This window comes from Serinus canaria, chromosome 1A, assembly GCF_022539315.1.
Source record: "Serinus canaria isolate serCan28SL12 chromosome 1A, serCan2020, whole genome shotgun sequence".
NCBI lineage: Eukaryota > Metazoa > Chordata > Aves > Passeriformes > Fringillidae > Serinus > Serinus canaria.
This window is the reverse complement of record NC_066314.1, coordinates 31,261,502-31,288,538: the sequence shown is the minus strand read 5'-3', so window position 1 is coordinate 31,288,538 and position 27,037 is coordinate 31,261,502. Positions and strand designations below refer to the sequence as shown.

The window sequence follows — 27,037 nt, the reverse complement described above, 5'->3', positions numbered from 1 at the left end:
TTTTCCCCATAGATTTGTATAACTCTTGTACTCAAATTGTTCTCAAGTAAATGCAGCAGACTTAGAATTCCTTTTTGCAAGATACTTCTGGCTTCACTATCAAGTGCGCTTGAATGACTAAAGTATAAACCTGAATGTGTGTGTTATTTTGGGTGAATGCAGAGCTGCAGAAAGGATATACACAATAAAAGTATTCTGTTAAGATCAACACAAATCTTGGGTGCATTGTGCCATTGTATTTTCAGGTGCAAGTTATTAGAATGGCTTCAGCTGAATCTATGCTCTGGAGCTGTATGTGAGAGGAGAGCTGTCTGAATTACTGAGAAGGTCAGAAGTGTTCTGGATCCAGGTTTTGAACCTGGATGTGTGCCTTATGTGTGTGTCTGATGAGTGGGGAGTGAGCATGAACCACCTCAGCCTGTAGCTCTATCTCAGTGAATAGAACTGATCACAGAAAAGATCAAAACCATCATTAGATTCCTTCAGTGATCTGAAAGACTGATGAAAACCCAAAATTTTAAAAATCAGACAGATAGCAGAAAGTATTGTACCTGTGAAAAACACAATGAGGATATTTCTTAAGTAAACAACTTATTTAAAACTTTGTTCAATTTTGTTCTCATGTAAAATAATAGAAAACAATATTACTAGTGCTAAACTTTCATCTAAGATGCATTGGCATGTGTCAGATTAACTGTGGAAATTTTGTGGAATGGAACCCAGAAGGTGTGCTAACTGCTACACACCACAGAGTGGAAAGTAAATATATATCCAGTGAGTGAATATTGAGAAAAGAAGCATCTGGAAGAAATGGCAATTTTGGATTCTTAATTGCCTCATTCACCCCAGAACATCTGCCAAAGGTATTAAGAGCAAAAATGACTATATCTGAGAGAAGATAAAAGTTTAAATAAGGAAGGAGGAAGAGTAATTTTGTGCCATCTTGTTACACTGCTGCACACTGTGCATATGAAAACTGTTTAAATTTCTTTTTTTCCTGCTAGTTTTGGTTAAAAATCTTCTCAGGAGAGTTAAAGTACTGTTCCCTATGTCTGTGTTTATGTTTTAAAAACCTGTGAAAACCCAGAAAATCTCAGTTAGGAAAAGCAAATGGTACATATTTTCTCCTTTATTGTAACAAAACATTGCATCCTAGAAAGGTGTGTTGCAGAAGACAAAGGGCATCCTGCAGAGGTTGTGCCCTGGAAACATCTGAGAAAAGAATTAACCTTTTATCCTCCTTAGGCCACTCCTGTTCATGGCAGGGTTTAGATGATCACCAGTCCTGGGAATGTCTCCTGGGGGATTGCAGGAATGAAGTGCACTCAGGCCCTCTGCCTAGTGTTAGGGAAGAAGATGGGATTGGACACAAACAGCTGAAAAGTGGGGAAGTAGGAGGAGCCCCATTACACAGGGCTCAGTGGGCTTAGATAATGAATTTCATGACTTTCCAGTTTTTGCCCTGCTAACTGCAAGATTCGTTTTCTGAGACTTGCAAGGAGAGAACACACAGTTTCATTTTCTACCCTTCTTCTGTCACATCACTGTCATTAGATTTTCCTGGGTTTACTCTGAAAAACATCTAGCTAACATGACTGAAGAAAAGAGCATAGCCACCGGATGGGGGGGTAGGTATATTCTCCTTCACAAGTGTGCAAGAAAGTAAGTTTTTCAGTACTTTTCTCCAAGTGCAAAAGAAAAAGAAAGAATTTTTAAACTGATATAATTTTAAATTTCCTTTCAAAAAAACCTCAAAAGAGCAAGCTAAAAGGATCACTGCATATTGTTGACAATAAAAATACCATACTCTAAAACTGCTGTTTCTTAGTTGTAGAAGTATCAAAAAAAGTTCAGAAACAGTCGGTTGTTATTGGAAACAGCAAAGCACAAAAATATTTTAATTAGTTTGAACTAAGACCTACACTGATAGGTCTTAGTTATATATAAACAACTTTGGTTTGTGTTAAAGGCCTTTAGAACTTAAGTGCTTTGTACTTTTTCTGAAAGTGAGAGCAAAGCTAAATTAAAATACTCTGAATGGCCTATGAAAATCATACTCTTGTTTTTGCAGTACATGTGATTTATTTCATCACAGGCAACGTTTTGGCCTCATTATTTCTTCATCTTTCTGAAATAAACACTGCCAGTCTGTTTAGACAATAGGACACTATTGACAGTAATTCCTGTAAGTGTTTTTAAACATAATGAATTTGCTGAAGGAAATATATTTCTCAACTGTAACTCTTGTTTCTGTTTTCAAATATTAATTAGCCTAATGAACATTTTTAACCTAGATATGCAATACATCCTGTGAAGAGCTCCCATTTAAAACTGTCATATTAAATAATGGTGCATGGGGGAAAAAAAAAAAAAGGTCCCACTAATCAGATTATTTTTGCCTGCCAGAAAAGCTCTCCTAAAATCTATCTTTAGAACAGATCTTTAGGAGTGATTATAAACTAATTTGCTTTTCTGCTGGGTGCTAGGAATACAACAGTCTACACTTGAGCAGCATTATGACCCACACTAAAAATGTAGGAAAATGCCAAATGATGGCTTATCCTAATAGAGTTATTGTAAAACAGGGGTGTTAAACCATAAAATATCACTCAATTTTTCATAACAATGATCATTAGGGGGTAACAATTTCAATATTCAATATTTTTAATGGAGTTTTTATGCTTTTTTTTGCATTTATTTTTTACTTTATTTTATTGAAAAGTCTCCTAGGTTTATGCACAGCAATTATGAATAATTAAAGGGAAGATAGATGGGAAAATGAGATTTCTTTCTTGCAGACGACCTGGAGAAAAATGCATAAATGTTACTTTAGGGCTGGGATTTAAAAGATCCAGATCCTGTGTATTTTTGTGTCCCTTTATTAATACAATGAAGAAACAAATAAATTATGTATTTTAAATCCAGGATGTCTGAGTCCTCTAAGTTTATCTCTCTTTTTTTCTTTTTTCTTTGAAGGAGAAAGTTTTTTCTTTAAACAGAACTTTGAAAATCAGTCTTGATAGGCTACTACCATAACTAGTGAAGTTTTAAAAGCTCCTAAAATCAAAACTAGGGGAGTGTGTTTCTTCCTCTGACTCAAGTGTTCTGTGCTGACCTGCCCGTGACTCCTCTGCTGCATCCTGGCAAATGTCATAGGTCTTAAAACCCAACTTTACAGAGGACAATAAATCAGTGGATATGTTTTAGCTTGGTTTAGTTATACAAATATATATTATGATTGTTAGAGCAGACATGGTCATGACAGAGCACTGATCTCTGCTGGGCCTGTTTCAGTGTTGTGGCAATGTCAGATTCCAATGAGGGCAGTTTCACAGATGAAATCACTAACCAGGGATCAAGTAATATCTTTCCTGATGTAGCAATTTCCCTTAAGGAGGGATCTAATCTTGCATCCTTAAGATTTGAGTGCTTCTGGAGTGACTTCTGGAGGTGCTTCTTTCTCTAGCTGCAGTGATCATACAGGGATGTCCAGCTTAGATTAGGCACAGTACACAGCCAGTGTGTGGTGATGTGCCTTTGGTTTTGTAGAACAGTTGAAACCCCACTCTCATTATTGTAATAAAAATATAGTAAATGGTGCTATAAAGATTCAGAAAGTGAATAAAAATGTCAAGATGCATTGCTATGTTGAAACATTGGATGCTTCTGCCTGGAGACCCTGGTATGTCCTTGATTGTATATGTGTTTATGTGAGTGTGCTTATGTGTAGTTCTTGAGAAAAAATAGTCAGGGACAAAATTCCAGCAAAGCTTTCCAGTTTGCAGGTTTGGACACTGCTGTGCACTGCTTTTGGGACTCAGAACCATGCATGAACTGCAGAAATTCGTTTCTGTTCTATCAGATGACAATATATTCATGTAATAGAAGTAGGTGTGCTGCTGCTGGATTCTAGAAACAACTGTATGAGAAAGGAAAGGTGGATGAACGTGTGGCTGCCTTGGAGAGATGAGGGAGAGGATCAGAAATAACCAGATTATATCTGTGTTATGCAGCATGTTCATTAAAGTAAGACTCCAAATGAAGAGAAAAGCAAATATCAGAGTGGTTGTATGTGACAAAAAAGATTCACAGTACCCATGTTTATTTTTTGTTTTTCCTTAGAAATGATAGGTGCCCAGTCAAGATAGACTTCCCAGACAAAGCACCACTTCCATGTGAAGAATTAGGTGTTAAAGCAAGGCTGTCCCACTGGAGTTGGGAAATGCTGGCTCATTCTGCTGCACCTTCAGTTTCTGATTTCTTCATGTTTTTATTTTGTTTTACAATGATCTGCCAACTACAGCTGCACCTGAAGGATATGTGCTAGGATTATTCTGAAGATTTCCCTGACTTGTGAGCCCTGTAAAGATAAAACTCCTGCTAGATTTGTGTGTGATCAGACAAGGTGTCTCATGAATGGCATTTTGTCAAATCCTCTGGTGTATCCCCTTGCTGTTCAGCTTTTAAGGTGGTGAATTGAAGGGGAAGGCAATTTTTTCCCTGAGTTTGGTGACAGTCTTCCACAGGCTAAAGAAGATTACACTTGGCTCTCTTCACAGCATATCAGTGCTGTGGACCTGGACAGTTATTTAACAGTCATGTATTTTTTCCTGGTGTGCATTTTAGAACTAAAGCAGTAAAAATACCTTGTTGTGAGGCAGTGTAGATATTTGTAAGGAATTGCGGGTAGTCATTTATTTCCCCATTACAATTTCATCTAACCTTGGAAAGAGGCACAGCCCTATGGATATTTATAAACAGTCTGCTGTCATTTCTGACACATTTTTAGATCCTGGCAGACAAATACACTGCACTACAATGTATTGTTTGTGGCATTCAGCTTTGCACTTTGAAAGACTCAAACCAACCCACAGATAAGAGCTGCTATCCAATCTCTCAGTTATTTCACTAAAAACCACACTTTGGTGCAATGTGAGGTCTGAGGTTTTGAGGTTCTAATGTTGACCTCTGTGAGGAAAATCCTGCACTAAAGTAGCAAAAAGATCAAAGAATATGCACTCATAAAAATGTATAAAGCTAATAGCAGATGCTATAATTTTATGTGCAGTAAGTAATTTGTCTGTTTGTCTTCCTTGCAAGTCCCTATTGGCAAGAATTGCAATAAAATTCGAGCATTAATTTTTTTTTCTTTTAGATTTCATATCTCCCTGAGAGACAACCACTCTCCTTTTCCCCCTTTTACTTTCACAATGGTGAGAAATATGTGGATGCTGTGGATGCTTCTTTGGACTCTCCCTTTGGCATGACAAGTCTTTGGCACTGACATCCCATCTTGGACAGGGCCTCATTCCTGGCACCTGCAGAAGAATTGCTCTGCCTCTTGTGGAAGAATGATGGCTCTGGGTGTTGGGTAGCATGGCCAAGGAGGAGCTGTGGGAGTTGGATCTGTCTGGAAGCTTGCCTTGAGCAGCAGCCCCTTCCCCAGCCCTTTCAGCAGGAGCAGCACAGCACCATGGGCTTCTCTCTGCTCCATGGCAGGAGACAGAGTTGCTTGGCTGGTCTGTGAGTCCCATTTCCCATGCTGGAGGCTTGACTTCTCTGGGGTAATAGAAAATTAGTTGCTAATAATTTTAGTTTGCTCCAGGTGTGCAGTCCCAATAAGCTCATGTCCAATAGCTGCCCAGCAAGCTCTACCATGCTCTGTACTTGTGTCCTAGCAGTGGTCTAGCTCCACAAGGTGCCTGGCTTATTTTGTGGATAGGCAGGAAGAAGGATCCTGAGGTGGCCTGGTATGGCCTCTACTTCCCTATGTGCAATATATGAGCTTCCACAAAGATACAGGATTAAGATGCCAAACACGAAGCCAAATCTTCACTGTCTGAAAATGTCCCTGAATAATTATGATTTTTTTTGGGTACATATTGTTGTTTTGAATAGGTTTTTTTGAAGGTGTGAATTATTTCAGTTGCTTTTGTTACATGATAGTTGTTAAAAACCACACTTCTGGGGTTCTGAGTTCTGTGATATTTTTGCAGCTTCTGACTTTTAGTAGCTATGAGGGTGGTGTGTATGTTTCCCATCAACAGCCTCTGCTGAGCAGAGTTCCTTCAGAAACAAATGCCAGGGAGTCTGTGAGGAGCATCTTAAAAGGTATGTTTTCAGCAAGAAGGCATGTCTGAAAGTATTATCTACTGGGAATCCTTGGGCAAAAATATTCTTCTTTGCAGTACTCCGAATGGCTCTCCTGGCAGTTTCTCCTCTTTTACTTGGCTTGTTGGAATGTTCTTTTTTTTCCTCTGTCTTGAAGAACAGCCAGCCTCTTCCCAGGCCATCCAGTTTCAATTCATAGACTCTGTCTAGATCCTTATTGATTAATCATACCCATGCCTCAGAGACTTGCTATTTATGTGGAATCAACAATGTAGAGGGAAGGTTGTAGCAGGGGAGATCACTCCAAAGGAAGGCATTTCACAGTACTAGACATGTGCCTTGTTGGCAGTTTTTTTCTAAAAAGGCCTGAGTTAAGTTTCCCTCCTGACTCTACACTTCAAAGAGCTTGCCTGGGGCTCTAAAGAAGCAGGCTGAAACTTAAAATTAAGATCTTTCTTTCAGACAGTGAACTGTGTACTGGGACATCCTTGGGAGTTTCCCTTAACACATATGGAGGACGGTGGTGAAGTCCTAGAAGGCAGGGGTGTAAAAAACCAAAAATGAAAAAATAAAGAAGCATTTATATGGTTGTCAGGAAGGTGAAGGTGCATACATGTTGCCTACAGTTTGTGGGAGGAATATTTCAAAGTGTATTTGATAATTTTCTTTGGCTGACTGATTAAGAAAAATGCATTGCAAAGCTGCAAAATGGAATGCAATATATTATAAAAATACATTAGAGAATTAAAGAGACTTTAAATTAGTACATTCTATTCAGTCATGAAAATAGATAAGGTGAAGAAACACAAAACCAAACCAAACACCAAACCAAAAAAATTTAACACACTGTCTAAAACTATGTGTAAAATAAAATGAGCCAACTAGACAATGATCAAGCCAAGCAATCAAGCAAAAATCTTTCGGGGTTTTTAAAAGGTGGATTTTCAAAAATTAAATGCTTTTTATAGATAATATGTTAAATTTCATCCCATGTTTATGTGATGAATGTATACACACATATAAGTGTTAAAAGGTATTTTCAGTACCTTGTGGTATGTTTTCATGCAAATAGTGAGCACAGAGCTGTGCATAAATACTTTTCTGCATAGAAGAGGGATAGTGAGTGACTCAGTATTCAGATTATTTTCTTTGGAAGGATTTTGCACAATGGGAATCTGTACACTAGCAGAATTTTCAGAACTTTACCTTGACTTCACTGACTCATTTCTGTCAGGTCATCACTAAAATTCTGGAGTTATAGCAAGTTTCTGTTATAGCAAGTTTCATCAGATTAATAGATCTTCAATATAGATCCTAAACAAGTGATGTTCATATTTGCCATCAGGAAAAAAAAAATTGGCTGTTTAGTTTGGAAATCATGTGTTTCTCTTCACTCTTCTTTATTTGATGGGATTTATTAGATTTTCAAAATAAAGTTGGGGGACTGTTGCTTTTCAAAGCTTGAAAAATCTTAGCACAGGCTGAATAAGGGGTGCTAAGCATAAGTTTTTGAAAAGTGAAATAAAACATGAATACTTTGATAATGAAATTCTTGTTGATGTGCTTAAATATGAATTGACTGTCTTATAACCGAGGTCTTTTACCAACAAGAAAAGTGGAGAAAGTCTTTTTACAAGAAGATTAGTGACAAGGGGAAAAGAAATCTATTCTCTTTCAGTTTGAAAGAGAATAGATTTAGATTAGATATTAGGTAAATATTCTTTACCATGAGGGTGATGAGGCCCTGGAACAGGTTGCTCAGAGAAGCTGTGGGTGCCCCACCTCTGGAAATGTTTAAGGCCAGTTTGGGTGGAGCTCTGGGGAACATGGTCTGGTAGAAGGTGTCCCTGTCCACGGTAGAGAGGTTGGAACCAAATGATCATTAAGGTCCCTTTCAACCCAGGCCATTTTAAGATTCTGTGAAAGTAGCTTCTGGACCTTAATAAATGAAGATCTTAATTGCAGAAGAAAGATCACATGTAAGCAGTTAGATGTGTGCTGCAATGGAACTATAATGCAGGGACACAGCTGCACCTTTCCTTGGGGAAATCATAGTTCCCCTCCCCTGGGCTTTGGCTGCTGTCTCCATAGAGGCACCTCTAAGTGCTTGGGATACTTTTTAATAAGGATGAGAAGGCTGCAGACAGTTCAAAAGCACTGATGAATATACCTCTCCTCCTTGTTGCACTAATCCTATTCCATAGAAACTTCCACACACAATATTTTTCTTAAGGCACTACTTAGGGTGAAGGTGTTGTGCCAGAGGGTCGTGCAAATACGGGGAGGTAGAAACACAATTTTTTTTTCCTTTCTGATGTATCCCTGAGAACATTTAATTTGTCATTTATGCAATGTGACCATTTGAGTCAGCTAGAAAGAAAAGAAAAGCAATGATGAGAGTCATCTGGGGGAAAAGGAAATATATTCCCCATAACTGTGTAAATAAATGACAGGCTTCTGACTCTCTGAGACTGAGGAGAAAATGTGGGGGTTTTGTATTCTGCCAAAGGCTGAAGGCTGCACTGAGACATGTGCTACTGCTTCTTGCTGAGTCGAGATATTTGGCAGAAGGCCCAAAGAGAGAGTATGAGAGAATAAAAAGTCTTGGTGCCAAATGTTCTTTTGAGTGCCTGAAAGCTGGATTAGTCTTTTTTCTCTGTGAAATCATATAATTAGTAATCTCAAGCATCAGCCTGGTAATTTGCAAAATGTCTGCACACTTTAATATATCGTTTGCTTAACATGTTTGATAACAACCTCAGAGATACTGGGGCTTTTGACTTGTATTTATAAACTGTACCTCGCCCTGAGTGTTTTTCTACTGGTTCTACACAAACTTTCTCACAGATTGTATCAGCTCACAGCTGCTGGAGGAGAAATGTGGGAAACATCTCATCTGCAAAAAGCCAAGAGGCTCCATTTCTGTCCCATAAGGACAGCCTTTGCTGCTGTCATCATCCTCTCATCCGCTGCCTGGCTAATGGGGTGGCTGTGCTGGAGCAGCTCCTCTCTGGGCACCTGCAGTGGGAGGTGGGGTTAGACCCAGCAGGCAGGGAGCCCATCTTGAGGGGAGGACTGGCATAATGTGCAGAAGCTTCTTCTGCTCCCCTTCCAGCGTGTGGACATACGCAGAGCTGGAAACCCCCAAAATGATTGCTGCTTGTGATCTTGTCTCTGAATGCTTTGTGGTTTTGTGAACCTACAGATTGTCCAATTTCAAAAAACAAAAGTCGGTCCTAGGGAGGGCAACACTCTAGGCTGATTGGGGTCATATGGAGAAGAGGAAATTATCTTTCAGGCTACCTGAAAATCAGTTGTGTTTTGAATTCTTATTTCTTTGGCTAAAAGTTTGGTAGGAAGTAATAATTTGTAGCCATTGCCATAAAAAGGCACTGACTTTTCTGAGAGAGAGGAGGTGAGATTATTTAAGACTGGCTCACTCCTGCCAGAGGACTGATTGAATACAATTAGTCTCAGTAAGTCTGGGAGATGGCTGTGGGCTCTCCAGGTCCAAGAGATTCTCCATGAAGTGCTCCATCTGTAGTTTTTGTTTGTGAGAACCGCTGGGACGATGCCAGCTTGCTACTTTATTGCAACAAGTCTTTTCTCTCTTGTAGTGGAGATATCTCAGCAGTCCATTTCAGTGCAAGGGTTTTGGTATGGGAATATCTGAGGCTAAATCTCACTGATTCATTAGTAAGCTCTTCTCAGGGGAATGCTTATATTGTAGTTTTTCCTTGATGTTTTTCCAAAAGGGAAAATGTCTTCCCATACAGATGGCTGTAAATGACAGCTGGCAGACAAACTGATGGATGAGATTTTTCTTTGGCACTGTGCAGAAGATTATGCTTGGCAATGGGACTGTGGCAAACCATTCATTAGTTCAGGTTTTAAAGGCTACCAGAGCTGCTGTATGCATAGCACTGTCATACGAACTCTGCTCATCCTCCTTTACCCAAGTGGACTAATTGGGTTAATTGAGGGGTAGAGGAACTGGGCCAGCAGCTGCAGAATAAACACTTAGCAAGAGTGACTCTTGTTGTTATAAAATCATTCTCTCAGGAGAGAAAAAATCATGTTGAATCCAAGAAGCCTGGGAGGAGCTGCAGTTAGCAGTATTTTCTCTGTGTGTTGCCTACAAGTGGCACTGCAAAATATTCCAAGCAATCAGCTATAGGTTTTTTTAGCAGTTCACCTGAGAACCTACCCCAAGATGCAAGAGACATCAGAGTAAAAGAGAAATGAAAAACAATGCTGTACTTTTAACCTAAAATTGATTCTCCACTGGTGTAAGTAGAGCATACTCTGTCTGGAATTTTCAGTGCCCAAAGTGAGCAAGTGATTTTAATAACTGTAGCTGAGGTACCAAGCATGGGAATGTGAATACAGTGAATAGGACCTGTCAATAAGTGTGTTTGTAGGGTTTTCAGAAATGTATGGGAATATATAATATATACACCAATGAGGGTTGACTCTTCTCAAAGCTGAACAGGCTCAGCTCCTCCAGCTTTTTCTTGTAAGAGAGATGCTCCAGTCCCTTAATCATCTTTGTGTGACCCACTCCAGGAGCTCTTGCACTGAGGAGCCCAGCACTGGACACAGCACTCCAGATGTGCCTCATTGGGGTGGAGTAGAGGGTAAGGATCACCTCCCTCGACCTGGCAATGCACCCCAGGATACCGCTGGCCTTCTTGGCCACAAGGAAACAGCTGGCTCCTGGCAGCTTGTATATACACAATGTGTATAAGTATCTGGAGGGAGGCTGTCAAAAGGACAGAGCCCCACTGTGGTCCCTTGCAACCTTACCCATTCTATGATTCTGTGGCAGTGTAGAATAGGATAGCACAAAATTAGCATTTTTGTCCTGCTGTTACTATAGTACAACCCCACGTGTCATCTGAGAATAAAGCAACATGAGTGCCTTTCTGAGATGCACCACAACTGTGTCATGCCTCATTGTCACCACTGAGGACACAGGAATTACTGCTGTGTCTGTAATTGATTTTTCTGTTCACTGGCCAAACAAGGGAAAAAAACAGCAAAGAAAAAGAAGAACACCAAGTAAGTTTTTAAAAAATAAAAAAAGCTTTGTTTGTGATAATTTTCCCAGTTTAAAAAATCATAAGATTTTCAAATCAATTAAAAAATGTGCAAAATAAAATTAAAAAACCCCTTGTGGATACAATTCTCTTTGATTTTGCTTTATTTAATAATCTTAATTCACCACAGTTTTCACATGTCTAGACTATATATCATCATTTGTTCAATCACTGTAAGAGGTGCTGCATATTCAATCATCCAAATAAATATCTCAGTTGCAAATCCAGATGTCACCTTTATTGGAAAGAAAAATTACTTTGTCATTGACATTTTGATCCAAACACCACCTATCAAACCAAAACCATTGAGTTCAAAAGGTTTTGAATTTGATCTTTAAGGGTAATGTTGACTAAGGTTGCTGTTGATGTACATCTACATCATGTGCTGCTCTGGGAGTCAGGTGCCTTTTCCCAATGTCTGTGCTGCCAGTTCTCCCTTCAGCCCATGGAGCTAAAATGGAGCTGTGCTTTGTTTTGTGTTCACAAAAACAGGCTGAAGCTTGTGTTCTTAAAATCTCAGCTGCTTATTTCCCAACTGCACTAATGGCTGGTCAAATCAAAGATTTCATCCCTAACAAAAAGTGGCACATTTCTTGTGCCCTCACATCACAGAACTGTAGGAACATCAGAACCATTGCTGGTAGAGTAGAAATAAACTGCATTCAAGTTTTCCCTAACAGCTGTTACATGGATACTGTAGAAAATATTGCAGAATGCTAAAATTAATTGAATGAAGAAATTAGATAGTGTATTTGTTTTCATAGATCTTATTCTGACATTTAAAGAGCAAGTTAGATGGAAATCCTTTGCACAGATTATATAAGATTTTGATTGCTTTAAAATGGCAGCTACCAACACTTATTAAAATATTGAAAAAAATGCAACAATATTGTGTGAAAGTGTGTGTTTTCTGTGTGTGTGAAGGAGATTTTTCAAGTTTGTTTGCATCCTTCCTCTCTACAGTGACACATTGAGACTGATATGACATACTGAAACTGCTGAAGAGTAGCAGAAAAATAACCTACATTTGTTTTCCTTGTCAATCAGTATGAACAAAGCAAATAAACTATGTGAACAAGAAAACCCTCTTTCTTTTCTCTGTTCATTTAAGGGTAGGGCAGTGATCTAGAGCCTGTTCTAGAAAATGGTGTATTTTAACACTAATTTTATTTATTTTACTAATAACATCCAGTCACATATTTGTTTGAATATTGTGGTATAGAATAGTGACTAATCATTTGGGAAAATGGATAGAGTAAGTTGACAGTATCCTGAAATACTGTCTATTTTTCTTTACAGATGATAATTTAAAAGAGTCATTCCATTATAATCATTAATGTGGATAAACTTTACATGAATAAAAAGTATACGTACCTACTTTGAAAGCATATGTACCTACTTTGAAAGACTGGGCTACTGTATTACTTCATATGGGAAACCTTCCTGATCATACCCAAGATAGCAAAAAGTCTTAAATGTATAAAATATTAGATTCAATGTGGATTGAGACTCATAGTGAAGTGAAATTTCCATTTTTCTCTTCATTGTTGGTGCTTCTTTTTTCACCTATAGCATAGACTCAAACAAACAAAGCTTTGCAGATTTTAGTCTCTGTGACCTCAGAAAAACTACCTGAAATAGAATAAAATAAGATACATTTATTTCATGTAAGATTACAGAGCTGCAGTTCTTGCAAGCTGATATAGGAACTGCTTTCTGCAGGAGTTAATCTGTGGTTGCCATCTCCTTCCTCTTCCCTTTGCTGAAAATGCCTCTCACTGGCCTCTGCAGACAGTTGTAGGAGCTAAACTGGTACAGAACTAACCCTAAAAGAAGGGAAATTTTTATTCCAGTCCAAATCCCTGGCTCACCATCTTCACTACCAAATGACAGCATTCATGCAAGCAGGGGATGAAAGAATTCTGGACAAGAGACAAAGGATCTTCTTTTGTTTCCAGTAGCTCTGAGTCATTAGATGGCTTTAACTGCAACACCCAGCTGTGCAGGTGTCTTTGCAAAGAGCATATGATTGAGCATTTTGATTGTTTGCCCTGCTATTTGTATGTGCCTTCTGCAATGATGGGAATCCTGAAGACAGAAACATAATAAAGCTGTGACTTTATTTTTTTAGTTCTTGGCAACATGATTTCTTCTTCTTAGCTAATGGCCAGTGTATGTGTTGATGCATGATCTGTTGATGCATGATGCAACTTTCAGGAAAGAAAAGCTCCAAATGGCTGAGCAGATGGGTGACAGAAATGAACATCAATGTTTAAGTGTTGACGTTAGGAAAGGTGATCATGATGAACAATGCTATTCAGAAGATTTTCTTTATTTAATGCAATGTCTGCATTCCTACACTAAATACCTTATATTCCTATTTTTGAGTTGAATTACAAAATAGCAATCTTGAGTAGTAACTTCCATTCTTCCCTGGAGTAATCTTCCCACAGAAGCAGAGAAGTAAGGGTCATAACTTAGAGCCAGATGCACTGTGCTAGTGTGACTGAAATTTTATTCACCTGAAGGAAAAAAATATAAAGCTACCCTGAAGGAACAAGAAAAGTTTTATCTAAAATGAAGACTAGTAATTGTTTAGTTTTATTTTTTCCAGAAACATGATACTTGTCACTGAAGTTTCTAGTTCTGATTTATGAGGTAGGTATTGATGATTTCTCTAAGTGAAAAAAAATCTGTAAAAGTGGCAGGTTAATTACAGCATATGCCATTGATGGGTGAGATAGGGTTATTCCTGTTTTCCAAGCTCCACTTTCATGATGCAGTGTTAGCTCTTCTGGAACATAATTTATATGTATATTATGTTATGTACAATCATCAGGAAAACTTTGCAACCTGTACCCAGAGAGATCTCTCAGCCTCTCTCAGTCCCTCTCCACACTGACTGCAGGAAGGTCTGCTTGCATTAGCAGCAAAAGAAATATTGTTTGCAGTAGCTTTGAATAACTAATTTCTGTGGGAAATGACATTCGGTTCTTCAAACAATTTCTGCAAAGCAAGCAGCCTACTTTGAAATCTGTGCTAGGATGAAAAGAAACAAAACCAGACTGTGAATCTCCCAAAGTATTATCCTCCTTTTGTGGAATGATCCAGTGGCTTTATGAGGTTAATTTGTTTTAGGTTGTAGGGAATTCTTTATCTACTCTATAGAAGTTTTAATTTCACACGAATGTGACAGATCCTGTACTTGCTGCACTGGAACTTAATTATTTGATAGCATAAGAACCTGAAATCCCTACTTTTCCTGTCAAGGAATTTTCATGACATTTTCTAGATGGCAAGTGGAAAATAGAGGATGGTTAGCCTAGATTTCTCAGTGTTTGTAATATCTTTGAATATTTTTGTAAGATGTTTTTGCTTTATACCCAGAAAATTTCAAAGCATCTTTATTAAGGATTCCCCAAATATTGATAGTATGTGGTTATTTTTTGTTCTCTTCCATTTTTATGTGTATTTTTCACCCTTTGAAATGCTTTTATGTATTGTACATGAATATGACTGTTTCATTTCATTGCACTCATTTTCCATAAGTCTTACAATGCCTGATTTTCTCTTCCTAATTACAGCAAAGGAGGCATTCAAAATTTTTGTCTCGGTGTGAAAATTTCCCTCACAGAATTTTAGAGTAGCTCTTTTAACTGGCTTCCATTCCTGACGGCTACTTTTGTACATTCTACTTTGTTTTCCCTTAGTGGTTGTATTGTGGTGTTTGTGTAGACACAGTAAAACAGTATAAAGTTATATGAAAAGAGAGTGAGGACACAAAATTTCAGGATCAGTGACATACAGAATACAAATTAAAACTCATATAGTAAAAAGTAAGTGGTTTGAAGTTCTCATCCTACCACTAAATTTACTTTCTTTTGAAGATTCAGTGTCTAGGGTGTTTTATTTATCTTTCATAAGATGAAATTTAGTGAATTTATGTTAGGATGAGTGGATATAAGGTATGTAATTCCTATCAAAATTAAAGTTAATGTGAACCTGCAAAAGTGGGATGTGTTTGTTTTACTATATATTATACATACCCAATATATCCTAGGATAATTTTTTTTTCCTATTCACAAATAGAGAACTTTACAAGTGTTTTATTAAGAAAAAAAGAATGTATTTATTTAAATTGCCTTATTGGCATGTATACCAGTGGAATTGTTTGGAAAAGAATTAAAAGTAATTTTGGGGCAGTCTGTGCTAGTAGCTGTAAAAATATTTGCTCAATGTCATTAAAAGTATAAAATAACAGAGATTGCAAAGTTCAGGCAGATAGTATGAATTACTTTCCTCATCCTATATTGAATTAAAATTACAGTTATAAAGTGAAGAAAATCAGTTTTTGTGTATAAAGAGATTTTTTTCCTCCTAGATTTTGGATTTAAATGTAACATTTCAGCATATCAAAATATGGTGGATCATGGGTTAATTGCTTGCATTGTGTTATATGATTTCAGCTGTAGCACAGCATGATGTGGTTGAGTATAATCAAACCTGACATGGTACAATACATTGAGTGATGACAAAGACCACAGACTGTTCACTGGAATTTGTTATACTGAAAAATGCATAGTTCCCCAATGAAATGTTTAGCAGTTTATGTTTTGTTGATAAAGACTCAGAGTTTAATTGCTATCTGTGGGTTTTGCCTCTAGGAAATTCATGGGGTCAGTAGCCTGCATCAAGTTTTGTTCCTTCCTCAGGCCTTTTAGGAGTTGACACTGTGAAATAACAACAGAGAGAATCCAGACATCAGTGCTGGGCTCCTGTTCTTAGGGCTTTTTCCTTGTAGAAGCTCTTGTTTGTGTTTGACATTAGTGATATTAAAGATAGCTGAAGCTATCTTTAATATTCAGTACACAGCCTTTGCATAAAGCACACAAAAAGTTAAATAGTAGCAGAAATAAGGGACACATATTCCTTCACATAATTAGTATTCCTGCCATGCAAGGTTGTAGGTCAATATCAGCTAAAGTTCAGATTTTTTTCTCACTTTCTTCTGATGGTAATGAGCTACCCCCAGGAATATCTGGCCTTGTATAAGCAACTGCTGAAAGTTCAGTTAAAACATTTTCCAAACTCCAGATCCTTTGGTAACTGGCTGCTGAACAAGGAAGGGTGTTTTGGTAGCTCTGCTCTTAGCAAATTGGCCCTCTGACTGGACTCTAGCAGTATGATTCTGGTAATCAGTTAGAGCAGCAGGAGTGGAAGTGATAGGTACAGATGTGGAATAATGAGAATTGTCCTGTTGCCTCCCTTGTTTAAAAGATTAGGGTCCCCATGTTCCCAAACTGACTTTCCAGTGCCAGGCAGAAAAAATTAAAGTGTGATTCCTTAGTAGATTTTAATTCTGGATTTTTGGCTGTTTTCCCTGTATCCTGCCAGTTGTTCTCTGTCTGCCTGTCAGAAGGTTTTGGAATACCATGTCAAAGGCTCTTCTGGGCATAATGTCTGGAGACATGGACTATGAAAACATATGCATGTATGGGTATTTCAGCATTGATATACTTTCATTTCAAAGTTTCTGCCATAGGAAAAAAGAGAAAAAAATATTGGTAGAGGTACACAGCTGTTTATAAGAGTCCAGAAATTAATGTAGTTTCTAGGTTAGTTTTATGTTTCTGCTTTCCACTTCATTGGTACAGGTCCATATGCAGCCTTGTCCAACTGTTCTTCTTTAGCCTATGTTTTCTGCCTGAGATAGTGATACTGTGTTTGGAAGAGAGATCAAATCTCCATTCTAGTGTTAATGCCATTGCAACTCTCATTTCATGTGTGGCAGATTGTCTTGCAGAGCCAAGTTTAATGCATTTCTAATTAAAAAAAATACAAACAAAACAATGTGATCTTACTTCTGAAAGATATCAAATTGTTCATCTTCTTATTTTCACAGCTCACCATGTTAAAACTGGGACCTGTGAAGTGGTGGCGCTTCACAGATGCTGCAATAAGAATAAGATAGAAGAAAGGTCACAGACAGTGAAGTGTTCCTGCTTCCCTGGGCAGGTAGCAGGTACCACCCGGGCAGCTCCTTCTTGTGTTGATGGTGCGACTCCTTCTATTGCTTCCTTTCTTTGTGTTCCTGGGAGTTTTGCTGGCTTAAGGTCATAATGAGACCCACTCCATTACAGTTAACTATTTAAATTAAGAGTAGGAAAGCTTCTGCAGTTTGAAGGGGGCATCCAAGGTGAATGGGAAAGATGGAAAAATTAATTATTTGCTATTGCTCTGTGGAAATGCTAAACAAAATTATTAGATGCCAGCAAAAGAGGCCTCTCAAGAGGCTAAATTTGATCTAACTAAAAAGAGGACTCTTGGAATTGTATGAAATTCACTTAATTAGAAGCATTTATGCAAAACCTACATAAGCATATAATTTTCATGTGCTACAGTCTTACATCTTATTTATATATTTATCTCACTGGAAAGAAACAAGCAAACAAACAGAACATAGTTCTGACTGGTTTTTAATTTTTTTAGATCTACACTTTTATTCCTATCCACAGTGCAATATTAGTGTCTTACTTAGCAATTCTGGTACAGGCTCATATGTTTTATTTGGGAAAATACTAGCTGATTTTTCACGTCTCTTTCTCTGAAAGAGTGGCAGATTCACCCTTTACATGATCTCTTTAATGTTGGTATGTTGTTGGCTGTCAGAGAAGCTGTAAATATGTCATCATTGGGGAATAAATTTAATCAAGCTATGTTAGGCTATATTATAAACCAAGCAAAAGAAGAGATTCTACTTAAAACTTTGAAATCTGGCTGAGCAAGATAAAAATGAAGTTGGGAAGAAATGCTGTGAAGAGATTGACTTTGAAGCACATAGCACCTTTTGCAAATTGGAAACCTAAGTTCTTCTGAAGGTTCTGAGGTGGCTGAAAATCACAGACTAGCTGTCAGTCAACGTGTTTCTCATATTTTCCTGGAAAATAAAAGAAATGTTGCAGCATAACATCTTAAAGTGTCCATTTCAACAAAATACAAATACATTTGTTTTCTTTTGTAGCTTCGATAGTGGAGCAGAAATGGTGGTGCCACATGCAACCATGTCTTGAAGGGGAGGAATGTAAAGTTCTTCCAGATCGTAAGGGATGGAGCTGTTCCTCTGGGAATAAAGTGAAAACAACTAGGGTAGGTATGATACCAACCTGACATGTTACCAACAAGTAAAAAAAAAGAAAGGTGCACAGGAAACTGGATGCACAAAGAAGACCTAAGTTGAGAAGACTAAAGAAGCATGGGAAGAGAGTTGTACTGGGATTGGACTTCCTGGTCCCTCACACTTTTCTCAGCATACTTTTCAATTGTTTGAACATAGTAAGCTGTATGCCAGACCTTCTCAGGTAAGCACTGGGGATAGTAGAGTTGATCCCTTCAACTAAGAGTAATGATCAAATGCATTATAATCGAATATGTATTTCTCTCTGAAATCGGTTGCACTATTTCTGTACACTTTGCTAATCTCTTCATTCAAATAATAGCAAATCAGCATTTTTTTCAGTTACATGGAATTACCACGTTTCTACATAGAAACTGCTGAGCATGGTAAGCATTTGATGGGTCATTACAGGGTGATCTGATTCTTTCCATCTTTTATAACTGTGATTCACTAAAAAATTTTGACAGAGTTTCAGGGAGTTCCTTACCTCCACTTGACACATTTCATATTATTGGCTAAAATTTATATTAACAGAAATATATTTAAAGGTCATATACAATGCCTGATAAAAAAAGTAAACATGCTGTCAACTTTGCATTTTAGTGGATAACAGAAACAGAAGAAAAACATATTCTTCAGATAAGCATTAAACACACACACTTCCTAAAATTATGGCATTTTATCTTGTCAGGGTCAACACAATTCTTCATCAACATACAAAAAATGAAAATGTGCTCTGAAGACACACACGCATGGGTTTAAGTATAAACACCTTCCCCCCTGCACCCCAGCACATGTACTCATGACTGATTTTTCTTTTGTGTATTTAATAGTTTGTAGTGTCAGGCCATAATATGCTAGATTGGTGTTTACTCTAAACAGGTGTTTGAGTATCTATGTAATTTTACTGAAATATTCCTTACATAGGCATTAAATTTCTGGTGCACACTGGTTGTGGTGAAACACAGCATGCACTGACTGGATTATATTTCATCTGTTCCACAGAGAGCTCTATGTGTCTCAGTTTCTGTATTTATAAGTCTCCAAAGCATTTTGACATTCTTTGAAGGAAGGATGCTTTCTAAATATTTGCTTTAAAGTTCCCTTCCTGAATCCATGTTTAAATGTGTTTCTTCTGAAGATGACCTCGCTGGAATGCTGCCTACACTTAACTTTATACATGCCAATACAAATCTGATTATAGGCATGTAAAATGTATGTGAATATAGAATATAATCAAAAGGAACCAGATTGATGTTTAATAATATAGAAATAGAAAGAAACAGAAATAGAAATAGAAATAGAAATAGAAATAGAAATAGAAATAGAAATAGAAATAGAAATAGAAATAGAAATAGAAATAGAAATAGAAATAGAAATAGAAATAGAATAGAAATAGAAATAGAATAGAATAGAATTATGCTTGTTTTGAATTTTTTCCTGGTTACTACATGACACTATTAGTGTTACAGAATACTTGCCATTTTATATGTATTGAGAGAGTTTAACAAATTGTAAGTAAAAATGTGGACCTAGATCATATTTCTGCTGGAAAAAAAAAGGTCACAAAAAGGGGAAAATCAGTTATGATTGCTTTGATGAGATTTCTTCTTCAAAGTTTGTCAGAATAGTTTTCTCTGCATTGGTTGAGGTGATGAAGTTTTTTCTGCTGTTAGGGATCTAAAGAAGCCCAAGGCTCCTGTCCCCAGGAGCTTATGCCTTTGTTGTTGTTAGACTTTTAGGTCTGTGTCTTTGCAGCAGCTGGAATTTTCTTGCTCTCCATGGTGGGGCAAATCCTCAGGACTCATTTCATACCTCTTCCATAAAGATGCTTTGGAAAAGCCAGTCCTCCAGTCCTTTCCTATATTTGCTGTCACAAACACAGATTCGGTACAAAGACTACCATAACCTGCTCACAGACCTAGCACCACTGAAAGGGAAATACTAGTCACCTTACATCCTCACTATTTGTCCTGCCTTCCAGTGTGTCCAGATGCTGTATGTTTTCCTCCTTTTCCTTTCATTTCCCACAGAGCTGCAAGGCTATTCTGATCTGCAAGGCTATTCAATTCAAATTCTGATTGCAAGTTGACCTAAGTCATTGAAACCTGGTCAGTGACAGGTGACTGAAGGTCTCTTTCAGAATCAATGACCTGTGATTTTAAGAAACATCATTCTAATAGCCAGTAAAATACATATTGCTATTGGAAATATATGTGGCTCTTTGTATTAACAGAGTAGTTTATTATCAAAAGGGCAAGTACTTTTCCCTAATATGTCGTCACTACCATATTTTTGTAGCTCCTCTTTCTGCTCCCCAAGGTCTATATAAATAAAAGGAAAAAATTCTAAATTGCTCTTTTTTTCCAAAATTCTCCCCCTTTTCTTTTGAGAGAAATAAAAAATAACTGTACAGAGAGCCAATATTAAGAAGTTATGAATAATAAGTTTCTGATTGTCAAATGAAATAACCCATGTGATTATCATGTATAATGTAAAAGCATAAAGAAACAAAAGGAACAAAGGATGATTTAAGTAGATTACAGAAAAACCTTCTCAAGGCTTTCCTGAAAGGCAAAAAAAGAGTTTATCTTCACCTCCAAACATTTTCTGTAAGTTTGCCTTCTTCATGTGCCAAAATCCTAACCCAATTACCTGCTGAAGTACTGTCTTCTGCAGGATACAAAATTGAAAAGTAACACCTACATTTCCACATCTTGAGCTGTTAATAGTTAACCTCTATGTTAGAAATAAAAACAGTGGAGGAAGGAGGCATTTTGCTTGTCCACCTCTGTTTGCTTATATAATCTTACTATTGTAAAAAATTATGATACTGACTCTCTAATAGTTATGGTATTAGTCACTAAGCAAGAAAGGCCAGATAAAAATGGCAGAAAATGAATTGATTTTTAAAAATGTGGTCTTCTTGAATTTTTGTATTTTACTCAGTTATATAGATCTAATAAGGTAATACAAGAAAAACTAATTAGAAGTACTCAGAATTCAAATGTTAAGAAATTTAATTTGGGAATTATTTGCCTTTAGAATACAAACCCTGGTATTATTTTCCTAATTTGTTTACATATTAGTGGGAAAAGGTTGATATTAAGAATTAACCATAGAAAAGAACTGAATATAGGGAAAAAATGTGCATGAATAAGATGAGTACTGACTATTTTGGGTCTATGTAGCCTGCAGAAGAGGAAGGGAGAAAAAGCCACTGACAACTTTTGTAAATCAGTAAATTTTTTGACATCATATAAAGAAATATGGGCTTGTGTTTCCAGCCATAATACCACAACAAAAGAGGATGTTAATGAATACATTAGGAGAATTATGAGAGGATTATGAGCATAGCTGCAATTTTTTTACATTCCCCTCCAGGCTAAGAAACTGTTGTGAAAGGAAACTATTGCATTTTTTTCCCCCCACATATCTAGTCTCAATTTTTGATACATAAACACAAAAATTTTGTCACATTGCCCTCTTTAAATGATGAGAAAAAAGTTTCAAAAAAGTAAAAATATTTTTTTTTACATTTGAAGTACTCTTTCTTCTACAGCCTCTTTCTAATATAATTATTCTAGTTCCAGAAGTTGTCCTTCTTGTTTTCTTTATTTTTTTTTGGTGTTCCCTTTCTCTTCTTGCAATACAGGAAAGGGTCTGTATTAAAAAATTGTAATTATCCCATCAGCTGAAAAATATATTGTTATTATGTATAAAACTGAGAATGGCATTTAAAAAATTCCCTGACTTACATCAAAGAGACAAACCCTTTACAAAGACTAAAAACTAATGTTTTGCAGTCAGATAAAAGCTGAAGAGAAAGAATGAAATGTTTCTCTTAATTATGGGGTATATTCCACATCAGAGGTCTCTTTCTGGATAGGGCTTTTCCCTGGGAAGATCTAGATGCCAGGCTTTATTTGTATTTGTAAAAAGAGTACATTGCCCTTTATCTTTGTGGTACTGGCAGGCTTTACATAAAGTGCCTCCTGGGGTCCCAGTTCTCCTGCCACCCACCCTGGGACTAATTTGGAACATGTCATGGCTCCTGGGCAGCTCATAAACCTGTGTGCCTTTCCTGCAGAATTTAGAGAAAAAGAACAAGGGAAAGTGGTGAATACTGGGCCTCACCTTGAGATTCTGGAAGTGGAACATGACTGGAGAAGTGTGTACTTGCTTACAAGCAAGTAAGCAAGTACAGGCACTGGGGGAGCATTCCCAGGCTGATATTTTATAGGCATGTAGAGAAATATGCACTGGTATCTTTCATGGGAAAAAGTATAGAAAAAAATAGGCTATTTCAGTTGAAAGGGACCTACACTGATCATCACATCTGGCAACCTGACCAATTCAGGGCTGATCAAATTGAAACATGTAAATAACAGCATTGTCTAAATGTCTCTTCAGCACTGATATGCTTGGTCACCTCTCTAGGAAGCCTGTTCCAATGACCATGGTCTTGGTCAAGAAAAGCTTCCTAGTGCTCAGTCTAAACCTTCCCTGGGGCAGCATTGAACCATTGCACAGTAATTAAATGGTATCTTGTCCTCAGTTTTTTAGTTTTATTTGGTAGAACTGCCTGTGAAATGAGGCATAGCTTAACACTAAATTGTGGTCAAATTATGTGGGGTAGAATTTACTGGACTTTGCTTGGGTTAGGACTCTCTAGAGTGACATAATTAGCCCAAGCTCTAGACTGTCTTTTTACTTCTAGATAGAGTTGTTCAGTTCTAGAGGACAATTGATTTTGTTCTAAGATAAGTCTGATGAATTGTCTTCTGGAGGTGCTTATGTTTCTCAAATAATCTAGAGGAAAACTACCATGAAAACTGAGCACCTCATGTTTAGATATTTAGTGTTGAATAGGAAGCAGCTAGCTTAGATAATTTAGTCACTTTGATTTGGTCTTCAGTAGGATAATGACCATAAAGGCCCATTCATTCTTTGTCAGTTTGGGAAGCTTTGGACTTGGACCCCTATCAAATGCAATATAATATAATAAGAATTTTAAAAATGCTCATATTCTGAAGGTACACAGCTATGAGCTAAATTAGTGACCCATACTATGATGAGCAACATGTCCAGGACCTATTACTCACTAAAAATTGGCAACAGTGCATGTTTTAGAATTGTTGGTGTAATGCTAATACTAATAATATAAATTAACAACAACAACAAAATCAGATACATAGTAGGTATTGATTATTAACCCCTGAAAATCTCTAGAAATTGAAAGTGAGTAATGTTTTCCTATAAACAAGGGAAAGAAGTATTTTCAGCCAGGTTATAAAGGGCTATGGTTTGGAAATGAGCATTCAGCATTCACTTTTAAGAAGGGCTGAAAGAAACTGCAATGTGGAGGAAAGCAAACTGCAGAACAGAAAGAAATCAATACCTAGTATATTACTATGTAACTATATGCCAAACCAATAGCAGAAATAGAGTACTGCAATAAAATAAAATAAATATTACAAGGGCAGAGAGAAATAAAAGAGAAATATTACACAGCCAAAAATAAATCCATAGTGAGTATATTTATCTGCATTCCAAATCCAAATCTGCATTCCAAATCAATACCAGAGACAGACGACTTGTGTGAAAAGAACAGAAATATTGCCAGGATGGTGAGAAATCCATACTCATGCTGAGAGAATCTATACCTTCCAAAACAATATAGGAGAGAGCCTGAACTCAGTTATTTGAAATATTCCAATTTATCTAATTTTACATTATGACTTCCAGAATTTTAAGGAAACTCAAAATTGAATAAGATCCCTGGAAAAATAGAAAATGTACTGTCTGAACACACCAACTGGCTTCATTTGAAGCCAGACTGTGTTCAGTGTGTGCATCCCACTGCTCTCAATCAATGCAGTTTTGTTGCTATCTATAAATACTGTTTACATTTTTACCCTATCTCCTCTTTCTCACTCACAGATGCTGAGTTGTTTCTAAATTAATTACAGCTGGTGAAAGGGGAGACAGTAATTTTATTTATGTTTCAATATATAAAGTATGCTGTTCATAACCCTTTCAGAGGAATGGATGGACCCTTGTTTGGTACATTTTGGTGAGCTGCTCAGATTCCCAGTATCAAGAGGCAGCAGGAAGTGGTGACTCCACTGCTACCAGTGCTGTCATAACCACTGCTTGAGTAAGACAACATAATACAAGAGAGCTGAAATATGTCCCTGGATATGAAAAGAGGATTGCATTTTTCTTGCAACTGAGCCTTACCTGGAGTTAGCAATGCAGCAATGTTAGTTGTTCTGTACTTCACACAAGCAACAGTTCCATAGGTTCTTTAAGTGCTACTTCTGCCATATTTAACTTCTGCCAAAGTTAAATATGTGGAATATATTCTTCCTTCATGTTTTTGTTCCTCTTCCTCCTCCAGGCTTTTCAGAAACAGTAGTAGTAATGATATGGAATTAGAAAAAGCAGAAATTAACCATCTAAATACAATGAATAGGCTATTCCAGGATGTTTCTAATAGGCAGAATGTATGGTAGTTGTGGTCAGTGCGTGCTAAGAAAGCTGTGAATTTCACACAAAACAGGTTTTACAGTGTAAAACTGCTACTAACTTACATGACATAAAAAAATTTGACCACTGAGAAACGTGAAATAGTTGTAGGATGGATCAGTGATCAGGTGTCAGGTACAGGAAGTGCTTTACCTACTATTGTGTAAGGGGTTTTATAATTGAGTAAACCACCTTACTCTAAAACTGCTTTGCTCCTCTGCCTCACTTCAGAGCCTCTGTATAGACTCCTCAGTTCCTACTTTAATTTAAAATGAAGATTTATTGTAATAATGCACATATATACAGTGACCAGCAATACCTGGAGGTTCATAAAAATGATGTGATTACAATATAAGCGAGTGCACAAACTGTAGCAAAATATTAGCCATGGAAAAGAGTGATTGCACTTGTGACAGCCTCTTTGTTGCTATGGTATCTCTTTCCATGCCTTTGGCTAATCTGTCACTAGGAGAAATTTGCAGCTGTCTCAGCATGTTTTTCATTGCTAACTCAGAGACCACTGTATCTAATGTGTCATTGAAATAGCAGTAAGTGGTGTGCACATATTTTCTAGGAATAAATACAAGTTTTAGGGGACAAATAAGCTGGTAATGGAAATAGGATGACATTTTCTAGGGTCAAGCTGGACTTTTGTATAAATCAGGAATTATTGTTTTGATCTAGCACCAGAGTTCTTTCATTTTGAAGCTTTGTATTTTTTGTAGGGCACGTAAACACTAATCTTTTGGGACACTTGGACATTTTGATGGAAATAGTTAGAATGCCAGCCAACACATATTAAAAGGAGTCAGCAGTATTCAGGGCTGTGCAATTTACTGATTTTCCTAAAAATAGCTTTTATATGCCAAATTTGCTTCTTTAATGTGAAGTTGCTGTGCCTGGTTCTAGCCTAAGTAAAGTTGTGAGTCTCCATTTGGCAGGAGTCTAGGCCTACAGCTTGCTGATGTTCCTTTGTGGTCACAGAAATCTAGACAGGTCATGGCCCTTTCTCCAGAAGCAAATGTACTCTGGAATATCTGCAAAAGAGCAATTATGGAATAAAGGATTAAAGGAAGAAGTGTTGTGGTGTGAAATGCAAAAAGCAAAGTAATAGACAGTGAAACTTGTTGGGCAGGTGAGGATAATCCAAGCATTCAAATCCCAAGACACTTTCAGTTTCAAATTTGGTTAGTTCTGTTCTGAGTTTGAGTCCTATGGATACTGAAATGAAGAATGAAAGTGAGTAACATCAAAAGAGAAAATGGAATAAAGGCAATATTCACAGGTACAGATCTTTTGAAGAGAGGGAGGCTGATTATCTTGCTATATCTCCCTGTGAATGCACTGAGTATGGTCTCAAGCTATTCAGAAGGGGCAATATAATTTTTTTTGCGAGTAGACACACTGTAGAAATAATGAGAAATGAAATGTTTTACAATCCCTTCATCCCACTCACAGCATAGTAGTATATGCTATAGTTTATGCATTTTTGTGAGGGATTAGTTTTTCTGAAAGTAAGACTGCAGCTAGGATGCATTGTAAGGCACCATTTTAGTTTCTCCAGAACCTGAACAATGACAGACAAATCAAAGCAAACTATTCAATATTTAAAGAAAAATGCATATAGACTTCAATTACATGTCATTAATTACTAATCAGTGATTTTTGCAACCATTACTTTCTTACATGTACAAATCCTCCAATTCATCTGTCCAGCCAAGATATTTTCTGCCTTTGTCCCAAAAGATTCAACTTGTGATTTGCTTTTTTTTCTTCTTCTGCCTTGTCCTTTGCTGGCATGTTTGAGATATTGACCTCATGTCTGAAAAATAATTTTCTGCCTCTGTGATGGAAAATAAGAACAAGTTCTTAAGGCTGTTTGTTAATGACTGGTTTTCTTCGATTCATTCACCCCATGAATTGCCACTTTTCCAATGTCCCAACACCAAAATCAAAGGTGTTTCCACTTCCATTTGCAGCTTCATTCTGCCAGCCTCTTTGCTATTCACAGCTGTGCAAAAAGGGCTCTTTGAATATCTAGTAGTCCTTTTAAATTTTCTTGGAAAATTTTTGTCAGCTTCTGATATCTCAGAAATTACTGTTCAAGATGATGTTAAAATGT

The 27,037-nt window shown here is 37.1% G+C and overlaps 1 protein-coding gene across 2 annotated transcripts in view; it reads left to right on the top strand.

Annotated features, from left to right (window-relative positions):
• The window catches only part of TAFA2 (TAFA chemokine like family member 2), a 50,051-nt gene that overhangs the window by 9,737 nt on the left and 13,277 nt on the right, over positions 1-27,037 (top strand). For both annotated transcript variants that reach the window (XR_003945956.2, XM_030238226.2), the window contains exons 2-3: positions 17,113-17,265; positions 18,232-18,356. Coding sequence is in view for 1 of the 2 variants with exons in the window: in XM_030238226.2 (XP_030094086.1) it covers positions 17,113-17,265; positions 18,232-18,356 (278 nt within the window). In the remaining variant the exon portion in view is untranslated. The remainder of the gene's footprint in view (positions 1-17,112; positions 17,266-18,231; positions 18,357-27,037) is intronic.